This window comes from Sabethes cyaneus, chromosome 3, assembly GCF_943734655.1.
Source record: "Sabethes cyaneus chromosome 3, idSabCyanKW18_F2, whole genome shotgun sequence".
NCBI classification, from domain to species: domain Eukaryota; kingdom Metazoa; phylum Arthropoda; class Insecta; order Diptera; family Culicidae; genus Sabethes; species Sabethes cyaneus.
The window spans coordinates 155776499-155801110 of record NC_071355.1 but is presented as its reverse complement, the minus strand read 5'-3'; the positions used below and the strand labels follow the sequence as shown (position 1 = coordinate 155801110).

General features: G+C 38.7%; 1 protein-coding gene across 1 annotated transcript in view; it reads right to left on the bottom strand.

Moving 5' to 3' along the window:
- Positions 1-7347, bottom strand: part of LOC128739168 (lachesin-like) — a 152628-nt gene extending 145281 nt beyond the window's left edge. Inside the window, exon 1 of the mRNA XM_053834597.1 lies at positions 7230-7347. Within this exon, the coding sequence (XP_053690572.1) occupies positions 7230-7347 (118 nt within the window). The remainder of the gene's footprint in view (positions 1-7229) is intronic.
- Between the last annotated feature and the right edge of the window lie 17265 nt (positions 7348-24612).

Genomic DNA, 24612 nt, shown 5'->3' with positions numbered 1-24612 from the left:
ATTGGGAAGATCTGGACATTCAAACCGAACACGAGTTAACGAACACACAGCGTGCAAAACTGCTTACCGTTTTAAAGCTTTTCAAAGCGAGAGGCAAATTGGGTCGTACCAGTTTACTACAACATAAAATCGAGTTGATAGACGGAGCGACACCTAAGAAGCCGCCAAGGTATAGAACATCACCTGCAATGCAGAAGGAAATTCAAAAAGAAATCGATCGGATGCTAGAACTTGATGTAATCGAGGAATCTAATTCGGACTGGTGCAATCCCTTACTGCCAGTTAAAAAAAAATCTGGGGAATGGAGAGTATGCTTAGATTGCCGTAGCATTAACAAGGTAACGAAAAATGAAGCATACCCTTTACCAGATATACAAGGAATACTCGGGAGGATTCAAAAGGCTAAGTTTTTTTCGGTCATTTATCTGTCAAAAGCTTATTGGCAGATCCCTCTAGAAGAAAACAGCCGCGACTACACATCTTTTCGATCGGGAAGAAAATTGTACCGTTTCAAGGTGATGCCCTTCGGATTAAAAGGAGCACCGATGACTCAAACTAAACTCATGCACAAAGTAATCGGATTCGACTTAGAGCCATGGGTCTTTGTCTATATGGACGACATTATCATCATGTCCAATACATTAGAGGAGCATTTTCGTCTAATTGAAATTATTGCGAACAGATTAGCAGCAGGAGAGCTGACAATCAGCCTGGAAAAATCTAAAATATGCCAGAAACGCGTGCATTACTTGGGATACGTCTTATCTGAGGAAGGGCTATCAATCGACAGTGATAAATTAGAGCCGATACTAAGCTATCCAATTCCTAAAACAGCAAGGGATATCCGTTGCCTTATTGGAATGATTGGATTCTTTAAGCAATTTATTCCAAATTATAGCGAGATGTTATCACCAATTACAGATCTTCTAAAAAAGAACAATACTAAAATAATCTGGACGAAAGAGGCAGACCACACTTTCAATGGAATGAAAGAGATACTTACATCACCGCCAATATTAGCGCATCCGAATTTCGCGATTCAATTTATAATTGAATCGGACGCATCTGCGCATGCAGTTGGAGCCGTACTAATGCAAATACAAGAAGGGATACGAGAGCCGATTGCTTTTTATTCCAAGAAATTAACGGCAGCCCAACAGAAATATTCAGCAACAGAACGGGAATGTTTGGGTGTCATTCTAGCTATCGAGCGATTTCGTCAGTATGTAGAAGGTTCAGTATTTAAAGTGATTACAGATGCTCAATCTCTACGTTGGTTAAATTTAGTAAGCGTCGAAGGGAATTCAGCCAGACTGGTTCGGTGGGCTGTACGTCTTCAACAGTATGATTTTGAACTAGAATATAGAAAAGGACGACTTAATGTAATCGCGGACGCACTGTCTCGGATTGAAGCGATAGATCTTTTGAACGTGGATGTGGACTACGAAAAGCTGAAAAAAGACATTGAAAAGCAACCAGAGAAGTTCAAAGATTTCAGGGTGAAAAACGGTAAAATATTCAAATATCTACCTGAAATAGGAAGCGCGGACCCGAGATTTGAGTGGAAATACTATTTACCAAGACACGAAAGGATTTCGGTCTTAGAATTAGAACATAGCGTAGCTCACTTAGGATCAGAAAAAACGTTGAAAAAATTGCAGCAGAAATATTACTGGCCAAGAATGTGTACAGAAATAAAACGATATTGTGCAGCATGCGAAACCTGCAAAATGTCTAAACATTCAAATGTAAATAAAACTCCTTTGATGGGTCGGCAGAAACTAGCGAGCATGCCATGGCAGATTATATCCGTGGACTACGTTGGACCGCTCCCAAGAAGTAAGCAAGGTAATACGGTGCTTTTGGTTATTACCGACCTTTTCTCAAAATTTGTAGTTATACAACCAATGCGGGAAGCCAAAACGGTTTCACTAATCAAATTCATAGAAAATATGATATTTTTGCAGTTTAGTGTTCCAGAAATACTGATTTCGGATAACGGACCTCAGTTCAAATCAGCTTTATTTGCCTCTTTGCTAAAACGATATAAAGTGACTCACTGGCGAAACGCTAACTACCATCCATCGAACAACCCAACAGAAAGAGTGAATAGAGTGATTAACGCAGCGATACGAGCACATCTGAAGGAAGATCAAACAGAATGGGACACGAATATCCATAAAATCGCAATGGGTATACGGACAGCTTGTCATGACTCCACTGAATTTACACCCTACTTCGTAAACTACGGACGAAACTATATAAGTAGCGGAGACGAATACAAACTGATAAGAGATGCGAATCAGGAAATTCACTATGAGCCAAAAGAGTTAAACCAGGAACTAAAGGCCATATTTACAAAAGTCAAGGAAAATTTAAAAAAAGCTTACAATCGTTACGAGAAGTACTATAATCTTAAAGCCAAAAGTAATCTACCGGAATTCAATGTAGGCGAAATCATACTCAAGAAAAATTACTTCCAATCAAACAAATTAAAAAAATTTAATGCGAAATTAGGCAAAATATACTCACCGGCTAAAGTAATAGCGAGAATAGGATCAAACTGTTACGAATTAGCAGACGAAAAGGGAAACAATATCGGGGTATACAAACGTTCAGATTTAATGAAAGCATAACGCGAAAAAAATAACAGCTATGACAATGAAATGTTCGCATTTCATGAACTAAAAGATGAATTAAACAAAATACGCTTGCGGTAAATCTACAACTAGGGAAAGCTTTCACGGCTAAAAGACGGGACAAGAGCATAAATCTGCGCTCTAGAGCCAGTAAAGCCACGTTTAGAACCATCCTGGAGTCCACAGCGGACGAAGAAAGGTCAGTACCATGGATAGCAGTGGGAGTCTGGAAGAGCCCAGATGATGATCAGGCTATGGCTCGTATGATTATGCTGGATGTACGGTTTATAGCCACGGGAAGCATTCCTAATCACTACCAGCTTAGCATAAGAGTTATCAAAACAACAGTTTCGTCGTGTAGTTGTCGTGCATTCTATTATACCCAGCTATGTACACAAACAAAATCTGAAAGAGATATGAAAACACAATGAGCAACACGGTTTGCACTAAAATTTTGCCGTTAGGTAGGAAATATAATGCTTAGTACAATAGTAAAGAGATCACGTAGAGATAGGTTAAGATATAAAGAAATCAGATGTTCTTCGGTCGGTAAGTCTGCCTATTGTCCATATACAGACGCACAGATTCCGGTGATATACACAAAAAAGCACTTACAGCACTTTCAATACTAGCAAGAGCTGATAAGCGTACTTCTACTGCGGTAATTTAATGGAATTAACCTCATTAAATTGCCCAGACTTCCAATTCAACTCCAGATTTCAGTTTTAATTAGAAACAGATAAACGTCAAAGGGTATACCTGCAGCAAGCGAGAACTTTTGATAAAGTTCATTCGTGATGCTGTCAGTTAAGTAACATCAGATTTAGGCCACCTGCGCATGCTACCAGTTTATTTTCGGAGTTAGGATGTTTGTCGAATGATTTCGACGTTTTAGAAGTAATAGGGTGATTGGAAGTTTTCTGTTCCAGTGTCAACTGGAAGTAATACTATGTATGTGATTGATATATAATGATGTTTGAAGTTAGTCGAATTAATTTTGACGTATTAGGTAAAATATGTGGCGGAATATAAGTCGTCTTTTTCATTAGGTAGTGTAGGGTGGTCAAAAATATCTCCAATTCCAAAAACATTAATCGAAATAGTAGTATACAATAGACACAGAAATTAAAATCATAATGGATAATAGGCGGCTCTTTAAAAGTAATCAGTTTAAATCAGAAAAAAAAATATTTTCTTAGAACTTGTTCTAAGAAAATATTTTTTTTGTATGAGTTTGGAGAAGTGTAACGGGGTTACATAAATATTGTTTGGTTTCGAATCTGGTTAATTTAAATTCAAAAATTTAAATCGTCGGAGTTGATGGTTAGGGTCCCTCGAGAGCGCTAGGATGACAGAACGCAGTAGCTCATTAAAAGATGTTGCTCACTAACGCACATTGGGATCTCAACCAATCAGCGATGGACACGTTAGTCTTAATATTCGAGCCGGTAGATGTTGGCTATACTTAATACCAAAGGCTAAGTGTGAGACATTTCCATTTGGGTCGTTCTAAGAGTCAGTAGTGTCAGTTAGTACCGTAAAACTTAAACCGGTACAAGTATTCACGTTAAAAATTGGTGAAAATAAAAATCAGATAGAAGTAAGTTTTTGTTCAAAAAAACCTGTATAAGCTGTACTTTTACCAAAAAGAATTTTTACAGAACGGTAATAAATTAAACCGTGAAATATTGTAAAAAAAAAAACGTGAGGAAAAATAGATAGCAGATTAGCAGGTAAATCCACATATAAAACGAATGTGACAAGATTGTTAATGAAAATTGAACGTTTGAAGGTTCCCTTCAAACGAAGGTGCCAGGTTGGGGCACACGAAATACACACAGAAGTGTCCACGACCCCGCGGTCCGCCACGTGCGGCTTAAGCTGACCGACGATCCCAAAAGCGGTTCCTTCACCATTCCGCTGAACACTTCTTTGAGCGCCGAACACTGCCTTAGGCGCGGAAATCCGACGTTGGCACGGTCGGAACCTTCGGTGACGCGGTCTACGAACTACAACCCGTGTCTTCGTCTACGAATCGAGCACTGCCAGCATAGATATTACGACCAAGTGCACAACACCTTCGGCGCACCCCTCCGTTGCAAGAGGTGAAGTCACCTATCATCCAGTACCGTTATTCATGCGCATCGATAGCTGGACAGCATGGTTCATCCGCACCCCACCGACCCCATGAACCACCACCGTGGTGAGTTGAAGGCCGAATAGCGAACGGCATGGTTAGTTAGAGTAAGAAGAGAATTCGGGAAGCCGAGCTTAAGGCGCAAGAGTAGGCAGAGTCATGAGAGATTAAAATGGGAATCAATCATATCTAAGCTTTGTGTTAATAACTTCACGTTCCTTATATTTGCATATGATTTTCCGAGTTAGTCCGTCGTTAGTTGGTTGGTCAAGTCAAGTGTCGTTTTGGACGCAAACACATCCTAGAGTCTCATCGGGCATTTAACCATTGCGGCTTTGCGGCAGCCTTGCTGCCTGGCGCATAAGCAAAGACCGTCGTTACCCTCCCACGCACGTTACAATACCTAAACAGTGAACATTAGCATGTTTATAAACAATATACATAGCAGTATAAAGTAGTTCATATGGGGCCGTCCATGAACTAAGTGGACTATTAGGGGCAGGGGGTCGGCCAAAAACAACGCATCATACAAAAAGTGTGAACGAAAAAAATCAAACGAACGAAACGAAACCCGGGGAGGTCTGAAATAACTAAAAATGAGTTCAATGGACTGTCAATGGACAGCTTTTATATAGCCAGTAGCGTTTCTAAGGTTAACAAGGGGGAGATATATGGAGGGCGTGTATCCTAAGGGGGCATACCTATTTGATCATTTAACAAAAGTAACTATTACTTTGTTCGAGAACCCGCGGCCGCAGAACATGTGGCCCATCCCACCCCCCTTCCCCCTCCTTAAAACTGTCAGTTTATACACGGTATAATATATTCGTCTTATATTAGAGTGTTTATTCAAAGCATCTGAAATTTCCAGAGCAAAAGTAAAAAATAGGTTAAATTATTTAGCTGGCCAATGATGTTATTTGCTCCAAAATGTATGATGCAATCTAATCTGTCAAAATATTGTGCTCAATAGTAAAGAATGTGAGTGTACTGGTGTATACTGACGTATTTTTGTTGTGTATGTGAAATCCACAAATTGGATCAATCATTATGGTTTGGCACAATCTCACCCCCGTGAAGCTCGAAAAGTACAAAGTTTCGAAAAATATTATTTTCGTATTCAAAACTTATCCAAGGCATAATAACCTTTCAATACATTTTAAATAATTAGTTTATATACCTTCAAAATAGCAAGTTGTTGCGATTTCTTGTAAGGGCTGGTTTATGCGGGACATTTTTTACAAGCGTTATTTCCGAGTATTTTTGATAGGGAACTTTGAAACCCTGTTTAGGCTAAATAGTTTGCTAATATCATCTTTGTTCCATTCTAAGTTATGAATAAATATGTTATGTTCATGATCATTTTGAATTCAGGTCACCAGTTTCTATAGACATAATAAATTTTCACTTATAAACATTTTTGGTTTTTGGCACAATCTCATCCCGGATGGCGGTACTGTTGTTGTGATTCGATTGCGTGAAGTGAAGTTCTAAAACTTTATCTCAGGCAAAAACCGATAAGAACCGCTTAGTTTGCTTAATTATTTAATATTTTTCCCGTCATGTCGAATGCGGCCAGTGTGCCCCATTTGCGATGGTGCAATATGCCCTATTGTAGGCTATAAATACAGATAAATAGATATAAGTGACAGTCTATTGCCACTATTCGTCTCAGTTAGTATTGTAGAATAAAAGTTCTAGGAATAATTTATTAGCCACGTCAAAATTTCAGATTACTTAACTATGCGGAGCAATATGCCCTACCTGCAGTATAATATGCCCTATGCATAAAAGAAAAGCTATCCCAGGAGACCGACATGAGGTTTAATTTATATGAAAATACAATATTTTGACAATATCTTAGAAAGTCCAACTTTCTACAAAATAGAGTAGGCGTGTCAATTGCACAACTACTTGAAACACAACGTGGAGCGTATTATACTGCAGCTGGGGCATATTGCCCGCATAGACGAGAAGCCTAAATTTTAGACGCCGTTTTTAAATAATTCCTAGCATTATTATTTTACAATATTAAAGACAATAAACAGTTGCAATTGATTTTAAACTCGAAAATTAACATATATTCGTAGTTGTAATGTTAATCTTGGGTAGCCTGTTTGAAATATATCCATTTATTCTTGAGGGGGCACATTTTTCTACATTAGCTAATCTATTTGTAATTCAACCACCTAAAACATCTAAAATAACAATAGGATGGCAAAATATAACACGTTTAGTATTATTTTTTCGCTTTAAAACATCTTTGGCAATGATTCGAACTTTATATAACATTTGGCATTGTTCGCCGCCGTATTAAATTGTACGAAATTTTATCTTCGTTACCTATGAGTTCGCAACGTTATACAAATTTGCTAATACACACATCCACAGATTTGCGAGAGGATTTTCAGGGTGGGGTTGGGGTTGAGCATGAAGCGAAGAAATTTACTCACCGTTCACGGCTGGTACCGTCCCTGTTTTGACTGCAGTGTTCGTAGAGACCCTCGTCGTCGTTGCTAGAAGCATGAGTAAGAGGGCCCCGACCGTGTGGCTTTCCGTGGTGGGGCTCATCAGCTGTTCGGTGGGGGCAGTGTTCTCATATCACACTCTCGCTACTGATTTGAAGACGACCGGCGCTTTTTCGGAGATCGTGTTCTACGTTTCCCGCTAACCGACACTCACTACCTGACACAGTCAAGAAAATTTGCACTTTAGGCTAGATATCGATTTTCAATATGCAAGAATTATCGGCTTTTTCCTGCTCACTTGTTATTTGTTTAAGCTATCAACGAAGCACTTTTCACTTATATTCGATTCACAATTGTATGCATCCAAACCAGTCTAAAAATTCGTATACATTTATGTTACAGCACTGACGGAATGAAAGAGTAAAATCATTTAACGGATTTTCCATGTTCTCGGTAGGTTGATGTCGAGATGTCTTCAGACTGTTGGAAATTAACCTGTAATTAAGAGGTTCAAGAACCTCGCCGGATGGAGACATTCTGCTAGGCCAATGCGAGTTTTACGGATCGTCTCTGCGATTTGTCATCAATTAAAATTTCATTAAAATCACTCGAAGGGAAATACGGTTGATGCATTCTGACTCGGAACGGCGTCTATGGAACTGTGGGGAAAGTTGCGGCAATGCTACATCGTTTGTTGACATGAGCGAGCTCGAGTCGAGTTCAAATGAAGAGGTATTTGAGTACCGTGGAAAAGTAAATTTCCTTAGCTTTCGAATAAGGTCTTCAACATTGCGAAGGAAAATCTTTGCTCTGCGTGAAGGAATGGAAGCTTTAAATATTCATACATTTTTGGGGCTCAGTATAGGGCATGGAAAGAAAGTCGCTCGAGACATTTGTCGTCGGCGACATCCGGCGGAAATCAGAACAAATATGGAGGCGTTTGCAGAGAAAAATGTTAGCAGGTTTCTTCAACTTGCTTCTGCAAAATTAATTAGGAATAGTCATTATAATAGATACTCTGTGACCTACATAAATTGTGTGACTGAAATTGTTTAAAGTAATGAGTCGTTGATGTTGTGACGAATGAAACAACATCATCGATTCGTTCCGTAGGTGGATTGAGTCGCATTTTTTCGTACTTCTAAGGTTATGGAAATAATATAAGCCTGAAAGCCTTATATGCCATGTGCTGTTTTCCAGTATCTTTCAATTTTTCTTCCAGTTCTGGTCACTAACTGTATTTCTTTCATAGGCGAATTGCATACTGCATACGGGACTCCTCAGATTGAAAGTTTGACTGCACAGAACTGCGATTAAACTGCGACATACTGAAATCACTATCGTAAGAAAGAGAAAGAGTATCAACGGCAATATTGCTGTTTCATTCCGTCATATGCATTGGCATTACAGTAAATAATCCAGGTTTGGCTGCCAGGCACAATATTACTTTTTACAATCATAATGCCTCCTTCACACTTAGATTCTTAATTTATGTATTTTTAAAGTTTGTCGTCCATTATTCGAAAATCTTGAGCATTTTAGGCTTAATTCTATCTTTGATATTTGCTTCTTATATCAAGAAGATGCAATTGAAACAACAGACCTCATAAACACTAGACAAGCATTGGCGCTGGCGTCATTGCATTTTTACAGGCTATATTTGTTAGGAAATTTTCGTCACACTTTCGTTTACTTCCGAGTTTTGATAGAAGTTTTCCAACAGTTATTTCGAAAATAGATGTCACAACTCTAGATAATGACCAGCACCGTAGTTGCATTGCTATTCAAGTAGAATTGTCGTCAATTCGCATCTAGTTGCAGAGTATCTTTTGTGCAAGATAATTCACCAGGGCACACTAGCGCCACTACTTGTCTAGGGATTATGTGGTCTGTTATTAAAACAGATCAAATCGGTTTACATAACCAGTTTAATTCCACATTCATGACAGCCTCTCTATGGTAAAATGAACAGATTTTTTTCTGGATGAATGCGGAACATATTGAATGGTTTATTTGCTAATCTGGTTTTGTGGTAAAACTTAGATCCCGTGGCTGTATATGCGAACTTTTGATAGCGTTTTGTTCTTTGTAAATAGTTCTTCTCGGATTATTTGGTTTCGTAGTTTGTTTACAGTGGCCAGAATCTAGTCACGCAAGTTGTACGACCTGATGCTGACGAAAAACGATGGTTGCGTTTGGTTTAATGATAAATAAGTTTAAGAGAAAGCCGATTTCAACTAAATCCAGGTAGTCAAATTCTACAGGCCCCTGATCGCGGCAAGCTTCGCAGCAGGTTCAAGTTTGTTGTCGCGGATAAATTCACGAAAATAAAGCAAAACGTCCTGTAGGTTTGTGATGAATAAGAATACGAGGTTAGTGAATGGATGGAATCTCTTATCCAGCAACTCCCTACTTCCTTGTGGTACTAGCCGGAATGCGAGCAAGCTTAGCGGAGATCGGGTAACCAACTCCGGTGGAAACTAAGATCGTATACTAACAGGGAAGAATGTACAGTGTTGTCTCAGCACTAGAAGATGGCAGCCCCATCACGAAACTCGGTAGCGTGGCCCTAATACAGCTACCTATTTAAGTCCAACACACTAAAAACTATCAAGTTAATTCTACTCAGAACATTCGGTAGGGATAAAAGCGACGAAATAAGAACATGGAACGGTTCGATTTCGTGGGTGGCGACAGGATGCTGCTCGATCAGTTAGAACACCGAAAGTTCGGCACCGTGGAACTGCAGGAGATCTATCGGAAAGGCGAGAAGGTGTAGAAGCGACCGTGGTGGCAAAGCCAAATTTTACCAGAGCGACCAACGAGCTGGGAACGGGCTTCGCAGTGATAGGCGAAATGCAGGTTTGCATAATGGGCTTGAAAGCGATTAATGAGAGGATGTTCATGTTGAGGATAAAAGGTCCATTATTTAACTACACCATCATAAACGTGCATTGTCCACATGAAGGTAGACCCGACGACGAGAAGAAAGCGTTCTATGCGCAGCTGGAGGCAACGCACGACAGCTGCTCGCCACCGGACATCAAGATCGTCATTGGGGATATGAACGCTCAGGGTAGCAATGTAATGATCAATGACCGGGCCCCATAGCCTGCACACCGACACGAACGATAACGTCCAGCGATGCGTCAACTTTGCAGCTTCCCGAGGCTTGGTGATCAGGAGCACTTTGTTTCCCCACAAAGCTATCCACAAAGCCCCTTTGGAGAGTATCCGACCAACGAACCTTGAACCAAGTCGACCATATTCGCATCGAGGGCCAGTTTTTCTCGAACATCACCAACGTATGCTCCTTACGGGGTGCGGATATCGACTCAGACCACTACCTAGTAGCAGTACATGTGCGCTCAAAACTATCGACGGTTTATACTTCACGACAAAGCCCACCTTCTCGGTTAAACATTCGGCGATTCGACAACTCGCAAGTTGCCGAAAAATTCGCTGCGCACACGTACTGGATGAAGCACTGCCTTCCTCTGTGAAGTTAGATGCTTCGACTCTCGAAAATGGATGAAGTATGATACGTTCGGTCGTCAACGAGGCTGCAATCGTGGTGCTGGGTGAGGAAACATCGAGCGCATGAAGAGATTGGTTAGACGGGGAATACCAACAATCGATGGAGAGGAAAAAAGAGCTTGGAAAAACTATCTAAGCATATCAACTAGGGAGAATTTGGCCAAGTTTCGACAAGCGCGAAATGAGTAAACAACGATCCTGAGTCAGAAAAAGCACCAGAAGGAGTACAGAGATCGTGAGGAACTGTAACAATTATTCCGGGCTAATGACACGCGCAAGTTTTACGCGAAGGTGAACCGAACTCGTAAGGGCTACACACCTTAATCCTATGGGTACAAGGGAGGGGATCTAATCACAAATGAGCGCGAGGTGGTCGAATAGTGGACAGTTTCTCGATTAGCAACTCAACGGGGATATAACAGAAGGAAATGCAACGGTTATGCTAGGTTAAGGTAACCTAGGAGTGCCTACAATCGATAACAGTGTGTCGGCTCCCGATCTCGAAGAGATTCGGTAGGAAATCAGTCAGTTGAAAAATAATAGCGCCGACGGAAAGGACCGACTCCTGGCAGAACTCTTCAAAATGGCCAAAAACCGCAACGACACTTCACCGGATAATTTTGGATTACCTACGAATGGCCGAAGTAACAAATGGCATAATATATCTAATAGCCGAATCACGAATGGCCGAATCACAAAAGGTCGAAACACGAATGGCCGAATGTCGTATTTGGCCGAAAATATTCACGGCCTTCAACTTGCACAAACATTGGGGACAGCATGTACCCAGTAAACCTAGGAAAATGCAAGCACCTAAATAGAAGTGGTTTCTGCAGGGGGGCTGCCCCCCCGCAGTGGCCGGTGCTACCGACGGCGGGTCACCGGTGAACACTCGCGGTCGTCTCGCCCTGAAACATCTAGGAAACATTTACTACTGAATGTAAATAGGTCTTGCACCTTATAATGATCGTATATCATTTGTGCTTAGGGGAAGATAGAACTTTCAATCGTCTATACTCTATAGTAAATAGTTGTGTTGCTTATTGTGTTTTTTGTTTGCTTATAGGTATTTGTTAACAGCTTGCCAATTCAAGTTTTTTATTAAATAGGGGTCATTTCACGCGAAGTGTCCGAGCCCCGTGTAATCGACCTTCACGAATTTGAACCAAATTTCGCCAGATTGTTCGTTTTCGATCAGAAAGCAAAAATCTAAAATTTGGTGCCGACTGGACATTCCCTCGATTAATGGAAGCGCCTCCATTTTTAAGGAAAATACCCTTTTCTGTCAAAACCTTTTATTTTCTTTTGCTTATATCTCCGGGTTTAGAATTGGGTTTAGAAAGACACTATTTTCACATTTTTGAAGGAAATTAACCAAGGAATTCGAAAAAATATTATTTTTAAGCACCAGTGCCGCCAAATATTTTTAAACTCAATTTGAAGACTAAATTTTCATTTTTCTCTCAATGAAGACAATTTGATTTCAAAAATTCTAACTACATCGTGTTTCGCAGATTTTTCTACATAAGAATCACTTATCGCCCTGAGGTATTCTTTGCCAATCCCGAGATACAGCGTTTTAAAGCAAGCGATACCCCATTTTTTATGTAAAACTATAAGCAAAATCACTTTTTTAAGCAGTGATTCTCTACGCAATGTAAACCTGCTTTGTCATATCGGGAAAGCATTTAAACAATATATACCAAAGTTTTTCTTAACAGTGTTGCTAGCTTTTCAGTTCTTCATTTGATTTATAGCACTAGATGAGGAAACGTTACTTCAAAAAGGCGTAAAATATAACCATAAACTATTTGTCATCTCGCTAATAGACATGAGCTCTTACCTTCCTTGTTTATTGCGTTTATTGTTGCTAAGAGACTAATATTCCCTTAATTAATGTAACTAATCATACGGGAAACTGAAAAGTTGGCAACAATGTTAAGAAAAACCATTTTATATACTGTATAAATGCTTTTCCGATATGGAAAGTATTTTTACATTGCGTAGAGAATTACTGCTTCAAAACAAGTTATTTTGCTCTTTGTTTTACATTAAAAATGGAGAATTGCTTGCTTTAAAACGCTGTATCTCGGGATCGGCAAAGAATATCTCGGGGCGATGAGTGATTCTTATGTAAAAAGATGTGCGGAACACGATGAAGTTGAAATTTTTGAGATAAAATTGTCTTCATTGAGAGAAAAATGTAAATTTAGTTTTCAAATTGAGTTTAAAAATATTTGGCAGCACTGAAGCTCAAAAATAATATTTTTTTCGAATTTTTTGGATGATTTCCTTTGAAATTGTGGAAATAGTGTCTTTCTAAACTTAATATTTCCGGAGATATAAGCAAAAGAAAATAAGAGGTTTTGACAAAATCGGGTATTTTCCTTAAAAATGGAGGAGCTCCCATTAATCGAGAAAATGTTCGATCCTTACCAAATTTTGGATTTGTACTTTCTGACCGAAAACGAACAATCTGGCAAAATTTGGTTCAAATCCGTGAAGGTCGATTACACGTTTGAACTTTTTCTCGGTCACTTGGCATGGAATGACTCATAGGGTAGATGCTCCAGTAGTTGTGGTAGTACCAGTAGTGGTGGAAACGCGAAATATATCATGATTATGGCGGATTTCGAGATAATTTCAATTTTCTATTGTTAAATATATATTTGTTAAGAGTTTTATCTAAGATACACAGTTAAAATTAAAGATGTTGGTGCAAAAATTACAAATTCCTTTTGAGCAGACCAATAAAGTGCAATTGCTTAAGAAATTCGTAACAATCCATAACATTTTAACAAGCCTACGCTGTTATCCACCTGCTGCCATGCTCACTGCAAGCGTCATTAAGGGCGGTAAACAAAATTCCACTATTATAGGCAAATTTTCCACTATTATAGGAACATTACCACTACTTTGGGAGCACAGACTAATGTCAGGAAAAGCAATATTTTAGATATATAAACCAGCAGAATGGTATAAGTTTGGTATGTATTTAAAGCCGACATTATGGTGCACCATATTATCATGTAGTTCAATTGGAAACTGATCAATTGAGCGTTTAAATTGTCTTTAAACACTATCCCCCGACATAATCCCTCCATTACTGGAGCATATACCCTAGTTATTTAGGCATTCCGAAAAAATTCGGCCTTTCGTGATTCGGCCATTCATGATTCGGCCTTTCACGATTCGGCCTTCTGTGACTGTTGTTGAAATTCGGCCAGTTGGATTTCGGCCATTCGTGATTCGGCCATTTGTGTTTCGGCTATTCGGTATTAGGCCATAATTTCAAGGATTTGGGAGGAGGAGAAACTGCCCGTAGCCTAGTGCCAGTGTAGCCTGTCCCATCTACAAAAAAGGCGATCGGCTAGATTTCTGTAATTACTGAGGCATCGTGCTGGTCAACGTCACCAACAAAGTGCTTTCCCAGATTTTGTTGCGTCGCTTAACCCCAATAGCAAGATAATTCGTAGAGCAGTATAAGGCGGGCTTTATGCGGGCCCGTACTACAGCGGATCAAATTTTTACTGTCCGACAAATCCTCCAGAAATGTCGGGAGTATAGGTACAACGTGGCCACGCATCATATTTTCGTGGATTTCAGAGCAGAATACGATACGATGAACGCCAACGGTGTTGCGTGCGCGTGACGGGGGCTCTTTCGAGTTCTTTCGAATCACATAGACCGGTTGGGGCAAGGGGATGGACTGTCCTGTATGTTATTCAATATCGCCATTGAAGGAGTGATCTGGCGAGAGGGCACCGAAACGAGAGGAGCGATCTTCACCAAAAGTAGCCAACTCCTAGCCTTTACAAACGATCTCGATATTATTACTAGAAACCTTGGGACGGCGGAAGCAATCTACGCCAGACTCAAAACGGGGATTACCTTCGAATGACCGAAACACAAATGACCGAATCAGGAATGGCTGAAACACAAATGGCCGATATAACAAATGGCATAATATATCTAATGGCTGTATCACGAATGGCCGAATCACAAAAGCCCGAAACACGAATGTCCGAACTTCATATTTGGCCGAAAATTTTCACGGTCTTCAACTTGCACAAACTTTAAGTGCATGCTGTCCTTACTCGCTGCCGCTCGTTCGGACTTAACTAAGGGATAATCCCTACTAGTCAGTAAACCTACACTGAGAAAACTTTTCGTATAGTTTCGTATGTGTTTCACACATAGATTTTTTCGATGTGCCCAGTAAATGAACTTTATGTGTCAAACAGTTACCATTTATGTGTTTTTAAAATTTACCTTTAAAATTTGCACATACTATTCATATGCATATAATTTTCATGTGTACTTCTGGCCGGATTGTGTTTATATGTGGCACATAATAACCACAAGGATTTTCATATGGAAATTTTCCATTAGTTATGTGCGGATTATTTTGAGTGTAGGAAAATGCATGCACCTAAAAAGAATTGGTTTCTGCGGGGGGCTGCTCCCCCGCAGTGGCCGGCGCTTCCGACGGCGGGTCACCGGCGCACTCTCGTGACCTGTGGCCTTCTCGCCCTGAATCATCTAGGAAACATTTGCTACTGACACGGTGAATAGGTTTCGCATTTGCGCTTAGAGGAAGAGAGAGCTTTCAATTATCATTACACTATAGTAAATAGTTTTGTTGCTTATTTTGTTCTTTGTTTGATTAAAGTAATTAATTAACTGCTTGCCAATTCATGTTTTTAATTGAATCGTTATTTAGGTATTCCGGAAAAATTCGGCCTTTCGTGATTCGGCCATTCGTGATTCGGCGTTTTGTGATTCGGCGGGAGTTTTTATTCTATTTGCAGAGAGCAAAATAAGGCACTATATCCTTAGCCTATCACAGCCTGGCTTCTAGTCTAAATGCTATGTATACATCCCCGAAGGTCTGGAGTATCACTTAACCTTTATAAGCAAAAATACTCCCAATGAATGTAAATAAATCAGTACAGGGATACCTCGATATAAGACAATTTATAATTTCAGAAAGTTGTCTTATATCGAAACATGATTTTTTTCAAAAAAATTTGCATTAGCGGTCGCCAATTTTGCTCTGTGTTGTGTGTTTACATTTTTAAACTACTTATTATTGTTTGAACTATCAGTTTTTTACAATTTTTAGGGTGATTTTAAAATAATGAATATCTTCATGGCGCGATTTGTTCGATATAAGACAAAAATTGTCTTATATCGAATTGTCTTATATCGTGGTTGTTTTATAACGAGGCTGTCTTATATCGAGGTATCCTGGTATCTATCTGGGAAGTGTTTGGTCCAGGAGGTCCACGCTTTCTTTCTTCTCCTCAATTTTAAGGAGTTTAATGAAAATAGCTATCATTTCTGGTTCCTCTTGATTTATTGATACTCTCTCTGCGGTACCCGAGCAGGAGCCAACACCTCATCCATACCCAAAGACTATCACATTCAGTTATCATATCTAAATTTGATATTCTTTAGTTAACGCATTTTTATAAAGGATAACTTATGAACATCTCGATGAGATATGATACCTATATATGCTATTAATAAGTTGTTTTACATTTTTGTACTAATGAAATAAAATAATAGATGAATAATAACAATAAATAAGGCCATTGCCAATTATTTCTAAAGTTTTTGTATCCCCCCCCCCTTAGAATTTGTCTTTAAAAATTGAGGGGCACAATAAAATTTGTTAGATATTAACTTAGACAGTCAAAACTTTGTGTATAAAATGAATTGTGGGCTCTATAGCCGAAAGAAGCTGAAAAATGAGTGTTAACGCTTCTACAAACAGAACTGGAAGTTTAACAATGTAATGATTAAAAGACGTTAAAAATATCTTTCGATTTTATCTCTTTTCTGGTAGGTTTTCACATGAAAAATATGAAAAGCAGAAAAGATTTGGTTTTCACGATTTAAATTTAAATAAAACGCTTATATCGATTAATCTTTTTTGCTTGTTTAAAGAATCTCATTGGTTTTGTGTGCCCACCTTTAACTTGCCCAACATCGAAAGACAAAGGCTTTGTAAAACATTTATAATGGCATAAATAAGTAAATTAATAAATAAATAGCCGGACAGATAAATTAATAAACAAAAAACAAACAAATAAGGTCAAAAAATATATTAAAGTTACTTTCACAAACATAACAAAAATGACCTGATAAAAATATTTATAAACGGGTTCGGGTTGAGTTCGAACTAAAACCACAGACAAACATACAAAACTCTTTGAAGAAAATCCCATAAAAAATTTCGTCACGCACATTTTACCTCAACACTGGCACCATCTATGTGATCAATAATACCGAATAAATTTAGTATAAATTTTCAACAGGAGTATCGTCCGAACAAGCAAGTATTTTTGGGCGGCCTTTCACTCCTTTCGTTAAAAAGCGTCACTTTGGCGCCTATGGAGACATTCCCAACCAACACTAAATTTGGAATGACTGTTGCTGCGTGCGAAGAATGGAGCAGTGAATGTTATGTCTGTTTGTCTATGCTAAAAGCTTTCAGGTTCTGGTCTAGTTCGATCGATTCAAGTTAGTGCAAAGATGGGCGCGCTCGGGCCGAATATACCTAAATGAAATTGTGCTAGTAATCACTGCCGCGAGCAGGTTGGAGTAAACTGGGCTACGTTCTTCATTATTTATGCAAAAATTAACGTAAATTTTTTATTCCCCATTGTAACATTGTAGACTGGAATTCTAAACCGAACTCGCTGCTATTGTTGGAAAAAGTTGATTTTATTTATAGAAATGGATCCGCTGTTATATGATTAGTAATAGTTGGGTTGAGGTTGAATTAATCTGAACACATGCAGGTTAGAAACGGGTACAACTTTTGCAAAAAGAAACTTATCGTTCTGAAACTATGGCGATGTGACTGATATGCAACTATTATTCTCAATAAATGTAACTGTGAATCAACTTTAATCAGATTTCTGGCACGGAAACGTGAAGTTCGTAACATTTCATTTTCATCTTTTCACAGACGAGACCGATTAACTGTTGGTAACAGTGTAAATTTTCAAGAAGATCGACAACTTGTCATGATATGAACATCAATGAAGTTGTTAAACTAAACTATACATTAAATCAGTATGTGCTTTTAGTTTGTTGTTTACCTAACATCCTTTTGATATTTATTTTAGATTCAATAGTTAATCCTATCGATCGGGGGTGGAAAGCTCCACGGAGCAGAATTCAGCACCAGCTTTTGAAAATCGAGTTCAACAAGTAAATTCAATGCATTTTCCGTTGAAAACAATATCCAGCGTGTTGAAACATAAAACCATCGACTATTTGATGAGCACATCTACGCCAGACAGCATGTTGAAATCACGAGCCTTAAAAAGCAGAATTCACGTCGGGTGGTCACGCTGCTAGGCGTGGGGAAGTAGGTCGTACCATTTTTCACTCTCCACGTTTAATTAGAATCCAGAAAGCTGGCCGGCACATAAATAAAACCTGACAAATGACTTTCACTCTGTAGTGTATTGTAAAACCACCTCCGATGGGCGGAACGGGTTTGAGTCCTGACAGCCGGGACGCCGATCACTTTATGCACGACTGCAGCCAGTTCACGGTCCTAAAAGGTGTGTCCAAAGGGAAGCAGGAAGTTTAGAGTCCGGTTGGTCGCCGCCAAAATAGATTAAATATTTAATTTCACTTTATATTGCATACAGTAGGGCATAGAGTGACACGTACATAAACACATTCACTTCGGATGGCATCGTATAATGAGCTGAGTTTTTCTGTTATGTTTCACGCACCGCCAGCCGTTTCCTTCCGAAGCAGCGAGCAAAAGCCGAGAGGTGTTTCGTTTTAGCTGTCACCATGTGGTCACGTCAGCGATCCTGCTGGTGTTGTTTCTGTTGTTGTTTTCGTTGCCGGCGCTCTTGCTCTGTCGTTGCGGAAATGACACTAACCCAGTGTGACGAAACCACAAAACCGAAAAATTATATGTTTTGGCAAATATTTACAATGCTAATTAATTAAAATCCCACAGCAGAACAGCAGGCAGCAAATGATTATCCTCAGTTATGGGTTTCGGCTGTTGTGTTAACACGTGGCTCGAATCATGCATCGAAACCAATGCTTGATAATCATAGCTAAATCCGTGCGACTTCAACTCTCAATCCTGTTCGTGAATCGAAAAATAACAATAACACAAAACTGCTCGTCTATCATCACTTGCACGTAGATTGCGCGTGTTTTCTGGACCACCGTATTTCGGGTATAATCCATATACTAAATACCGTACAGTATGCTTTTCGGCCAAGGTCGCTGACAACTTCAACGGAGCACTTCAAAACGACGAATAAACAATCATTCTTCAGCACAAACCTCTTTAAACCCTGCAAGAAGCAAAAGCTTCCGAAGTTTTTACTCGTCAACGGGCGCGAACCCAGCGCACATCCCAGCACGAAATAACTGAACTGATGTCGGACGTATCCTAATAAAAACTGAACCGAAAACATAATTTCTTTGGTGATAACATCGGTCCGCAGCGACGAACGTTGGGTGGCTGCTGGGGGAGTGCGGTTATTCAGCAATACACCAAGGAAAGGCTTTCCACCAGATGCTCTTTATCGTCAGCTGCTTGGGGTTTCGTCTTCTCCGACCACCCATCGGAAAAGTACCTAAGCAGAATTATTGCTATCTGATATGGTTGGTGGGGATGTTTTCCCCTTCGTTAGTGGGGTTGCTTCTCCGCCAATTTTTTTTTCGCCTTCAGGGGAAATTCAATGATGTCTCTCGTACTCTCGATCATCAGCTGAAATCTCTCGTCGTTTCACGGGTTGGGAGGGAAAATCAGTACCACTTGGTGGTACACGATACTGCCGTTGTTTACAATAGGGAAAGGTTCTCGACCAATGACGGAGGTCTTCCGACGGCGAAACAGTCGAAACAGATTGGATGTGGAAGAAAATCAGGTTGTACTTTCAGAAGAGTTGAGCAAATGAAAAACTTCATGTTGCAATCAGCTGTGAGTTGTATATCGTGGTATGAGAAGCGAGATATAAAACTAATATTTTTTTCTTTCTTTCAGGATCTGACTTGCATTGACATTTTGCTTCGCTCGGCAATGAAACCGCAACAGCAGCTGTACTCTGTAGTTTTCTTGCACCGGAATCGGCTCCAGATGGAAAATGGTTTTACGCTTTGCTGACCTGTCGAACTGAGTTGGCAAAAAGCATGATTTTAATGGCCATAATAAGTGCGCGTGTCACTTGGGAAGATTTTTTTTGCGACAACAGTCATCCTTGTTGAGACAGAGTTATGGTTAATGGATAAGAATTTCTCCATTTGTATGACATATAATCAGTGAAATTGATGTTATTTTAGTCAACTAGTACACTATCAAGTGAGTACCTTTCCCATGATAAACAAAATTATCGTTATTATTACTGTGCGGTACTACTTGAACCGTTTAATGGCTTGAATATATTAAACATTTGTTGTATCTTAATTGAATTGCCAACTTAGAGCAGTAATGGTAATTATATCTATTAGAAAAATGCTTAGTATGCTAATTGAACATTGAAGATAATCAAATTATATTAAGCAATGTTGCTATGCGATTTAGATTTTCTATTATAAATATAATGAGAAATAATCGTTTCTTTAAATGTGATTATATCAATTTAAGTAGTAATCAATATATTTGATTCTAGATGAATTAATGCAAAAAATAAAACAATCTGAAAATCTAATGGCTTGAAAATAAGCTAAAGAAAATATCGTTGATATTGTATTATTCTTTTAGATATTTGACTAAAAAAGCTAAGCAAAGCCTAGGTGCTATATTCCGTAATCGAAACTTGACCTTCTGTTTTTATACGATAGACTTCGCAGAAAGCTGTTAGAGTACAGGATAATTGCAGGGCCAGTAGCTACTGACTCTAACAGCCAATAGGATCGTAGTTTATGACTATTTAAAATGTTACGTAATAATCAAACCAGCATAGCATAGCTTTGCAATAAATTAGTTGGACAGTTATTGATAGTACTAATTTCGTAGTTATATTTTTGATATGGTATCGCAGAAGGTACTTGAAAAATACTGAAAAAATAATTTTTGTTTTTATGGTTTCAAATTACCACAAATTCAAATTGGTTTTGAAAAAGAACGAATATGAGTTGTCCAGTCAGTGCAATGTTCTGAATTGTCAATCAAAGTTTCAATTTGAATTTCTCTACTTTACACAGAATTGTGAAGTGAATGAAACGAACTGATCTGCAAAAATGGAATTTAAAGTTTATAAGTTGGAAAGGTTTTTATCTGAAGTTTTAAAATAATATATAAATGGGATTGAGGAAAAAAAATGCATTTATTTATGTAAAAGCTAGAAAAAAACTATTTCATTGCACCAGTTGTACCGACTCATTTGAATAAAATGTACAATAATTATTACTAGTGTTTACTTTTTCGTGTGCAGATGATGCAGATGTGCGTATGTGAAATCAAAAATTGAAACACACCTATGTAGAATAATAATTTAGCTTGGCTGCAGTTTTAATTTCAGTGCTATTTTTTAATTTTGCACCTAAACTTTTGGCCATTTTGTGACTACATCTTTAAAAAGCAAGAAAAAACCATCGGATATTTTATGAAGTAGGTAAACAAGCCTTGTCAGGGTCAGTTTATGAGAAATAAAGTTCTCCAACCATGATGATTTTTGAATTTTGAATCTAATCTTTCGAATCTATTATATGTTAGAAACGCAAATAACATAGTTTGAAAAGAAAATAAAAATCTATTTATTAAAAAATTTAAATCACTGAATCAGTTTATAATTTAAACGTGCTTCAAGCAAATATGTACATCGACTCTCATAACTCGGCAACTGGAACTGGATTTCGCCATGGTAGACGACGAAGAGCAAAGTGTAAGAAGCGGCGTTGAGCTGATTAAGAGTAAAGACAAGAGTTTGAAAAATCTAAACAATGCAACGTGGGAGAATTTGGCTATCAACGCTGGCCACGATCGATGAGGAGCCAAAAGCACCAGAATCAAGGCAGAAATTATGAATAATTGGAAATATAATAATTCCCAGGCTAATCAAAGGCCCAAGTTCTATGAGAAGGACCAATCATCGAAACCTACCATGTGTTACGCAGTGTTTCCGATTAACATACTAATGGCGAAGGAGGTCCAAAGAGAGTATTCCTGGGAATGCCCACAAATCCCGGTCAACAAACGGACGCAATTGAGTTACGGCAGGCAGGCTGATAAAATGTTGGTCATCTTAAGTAAAACTAGCTGATTGCCTGATCTCACTCGGGGCCGCTTTGTAACTCAGTCACTTGTACACTCAAGTCGCTTTTTACGCGAAGGCTTCGTTCCGCGTTAATCAAGATCGCGTAAAACAACCGCGTAAAATCCGAAATTCGCGTAAAAATCGACGTAAATTCAAAATTCGCGTAAAAAATCTTCGTGGATTTCGATACTACACGAAAAAATACACTATTTGAGCACACCTGCGTAAATTCCGAACTTGTAAATCTGTCTTCTTCTCGGTAGTCCATATAAATAGACACAAAGCCTTTTTTACGTTGTTGAACCTCCCCCTTTTTAACCTTCTGTCTGTACAAAAAAATACTAATGTTGTCTGTACATTGGGGTTCAATTTGACCCCAAAATTCAAACTGCTATATCTCAACGAAAAATAGACGGATTTCCAAATTTTTAGATGTTTCAAAAAGGTAATTCAATGAACTAAATGATAAAATTATGAATGTCCACTTGGCAGGGGGTACCTTTTACAAGGAGGGGTTTTAGTAAAAAAAAGTCCGAAAAATCGGATTTTTTCAGATTTGTGATGTTTATATCACCATCTAGAACGATGCCCATTGTTCTACCATCTAGAACGATGCTTTCTTCTACAAAAATATACGCGAACACGAGATGTTCAAGTTACTTGTAACATTTTCCAGGATTTGCTCGCTAGGTGGCGTTTATCTGGAAAATTCGATATTTTTGGTCGTAAATTTTTTGGGTTCTACTAGTGTAAATCATTTTTGTTCTCGCTAAAGTTGATTATATAGACAAGATACGAAGTGAATATAGTCCGGTGGGAGATAAAAACTTAGTGAACGGTTCAGAATTCACTCACCAGGTGGTGTACGTGTGCCATTTTATAAATATTGTTCGCAGTTAAACAAGTAGATGACATGCAAGTTTCTTGTCTTCAGGAAGATTGGTCAGATCATTCTATGATAGACAATTTAGCACAGTATTTAATCACCAAGTGGCGCTAGTGTGCTTTTTGTTTTGATTTATTTATTGTTTATGGACATATTGTTTCGACAAGAGGTCGTCGCCTTCGACATTTATTCGCAAAATAAAACTAGTAACAATTATTCGCAATACTGGCTAAGTAATGCACCGATTCAGCCAGGATTTATGTTAAAACGATCTGCGAAAATTGAGTATAGTACCGGAAGAAAATGAATACATCACTAGCGTCGCCTGACGACTGAATTTTGTACCAAAATTTTCAGAATAGAGTAGTCTCGACTATTTGAACAATTACGCCGTAGACAAAAAATATATATCTAGTCTGTATTCTAACCTGCGGTAAACAATAAAAACAAATAAAGCACCAATGCCACCTAGCGGTCAAATTCTGAACCACACTATAGGTTTTATTTGTCCCAAGATCATGTTTACTGCAAATCTTGTCTATCTGTTCAAATTTTCCGAAAGCAAGAACGACTTAACAAGTAGAATTCATAAATTTAAAACAAAAAAAAAGTTGATTATTCTCGCATTAACGCCACCTAGCGAGCAAATCCTGTAAAATGACATATGTAACGTTGAAGATCTCGTGTACGCGCATATTTTTTAGAAGGAATCATCGCTCTAGGTGGTAAGGATTTCGTGATATAAACGTCACAAATCTGAAAAAACCCGATTTTTCCGACGTTTCTTTACTAAAACCCCTCCTTGTTAAAGGTCCCCACTGCTAAGTCGAAATTCATAATTTCATCATTTAGTCCATTGAATTACCTTTTTGAAATATCAAAAAAATCGGAAATCCGTCTATTTTTCGCTGAGATATAGCAATTTGAATTTTGGGGTCAAATTGACCCCAATGTACAGACAACGTAAGTTTTTTAATAAAATTGTCGCAAAACGTAAGTTTTCGAAATTTTTTGATCAAATAACTTCTATAATAAAAGATCTCTGGTAGACACACCTAGTCACGAAAGAAGTAGATTGATTCATTGAAAAACAAAAAAGTTATAGCTTCACAAAGTGGCCTGGGGTCAAATTGACCCCAGTGTACAGACAAAGGGTTAATGGCCAGCCTATTCCTCCTTTCAGAAATAAAACAATTTGTACAACTGCTATCATTCCAAATGCAAGAGAAACGCACCCCTTTACCCATTTGAACCTTTCTCTCCGCTTGTAAGAGACCATCTCCCTCTTTTGTCAACCCCCGGTGCTGATTCTTTTATGCCAAAAACATGTGTTTGATAAATGACGTTTGATGAAGAACAGTCCAAAAGTTCCGGAGCTATACTCACGTTCCTTGTCCTCCTACATGTCGGTTCCTTCCCAGAAAGCGCCTCTTTCTGTCACGTAGCCAATTATGCATCGTTTGCTCAATAAAAATTGCTATAATGGAAACGAAACAAAGGTTGATTTACCATATATTCCTCCACGGTGGGACCCCCCTCTTTTCTCAAAGTCCGTTGCACAACTACAATTGGTTTGAATGCCAGAGAAACGCAAGCTCTTTTACTTATTTAGATCTCCCCCCCCCTTGTTAGGGATTCCCCCCTTTTGTTAACTTTCCAGCATTGATTCCGTAATGTCAAGGAACATGTGTGC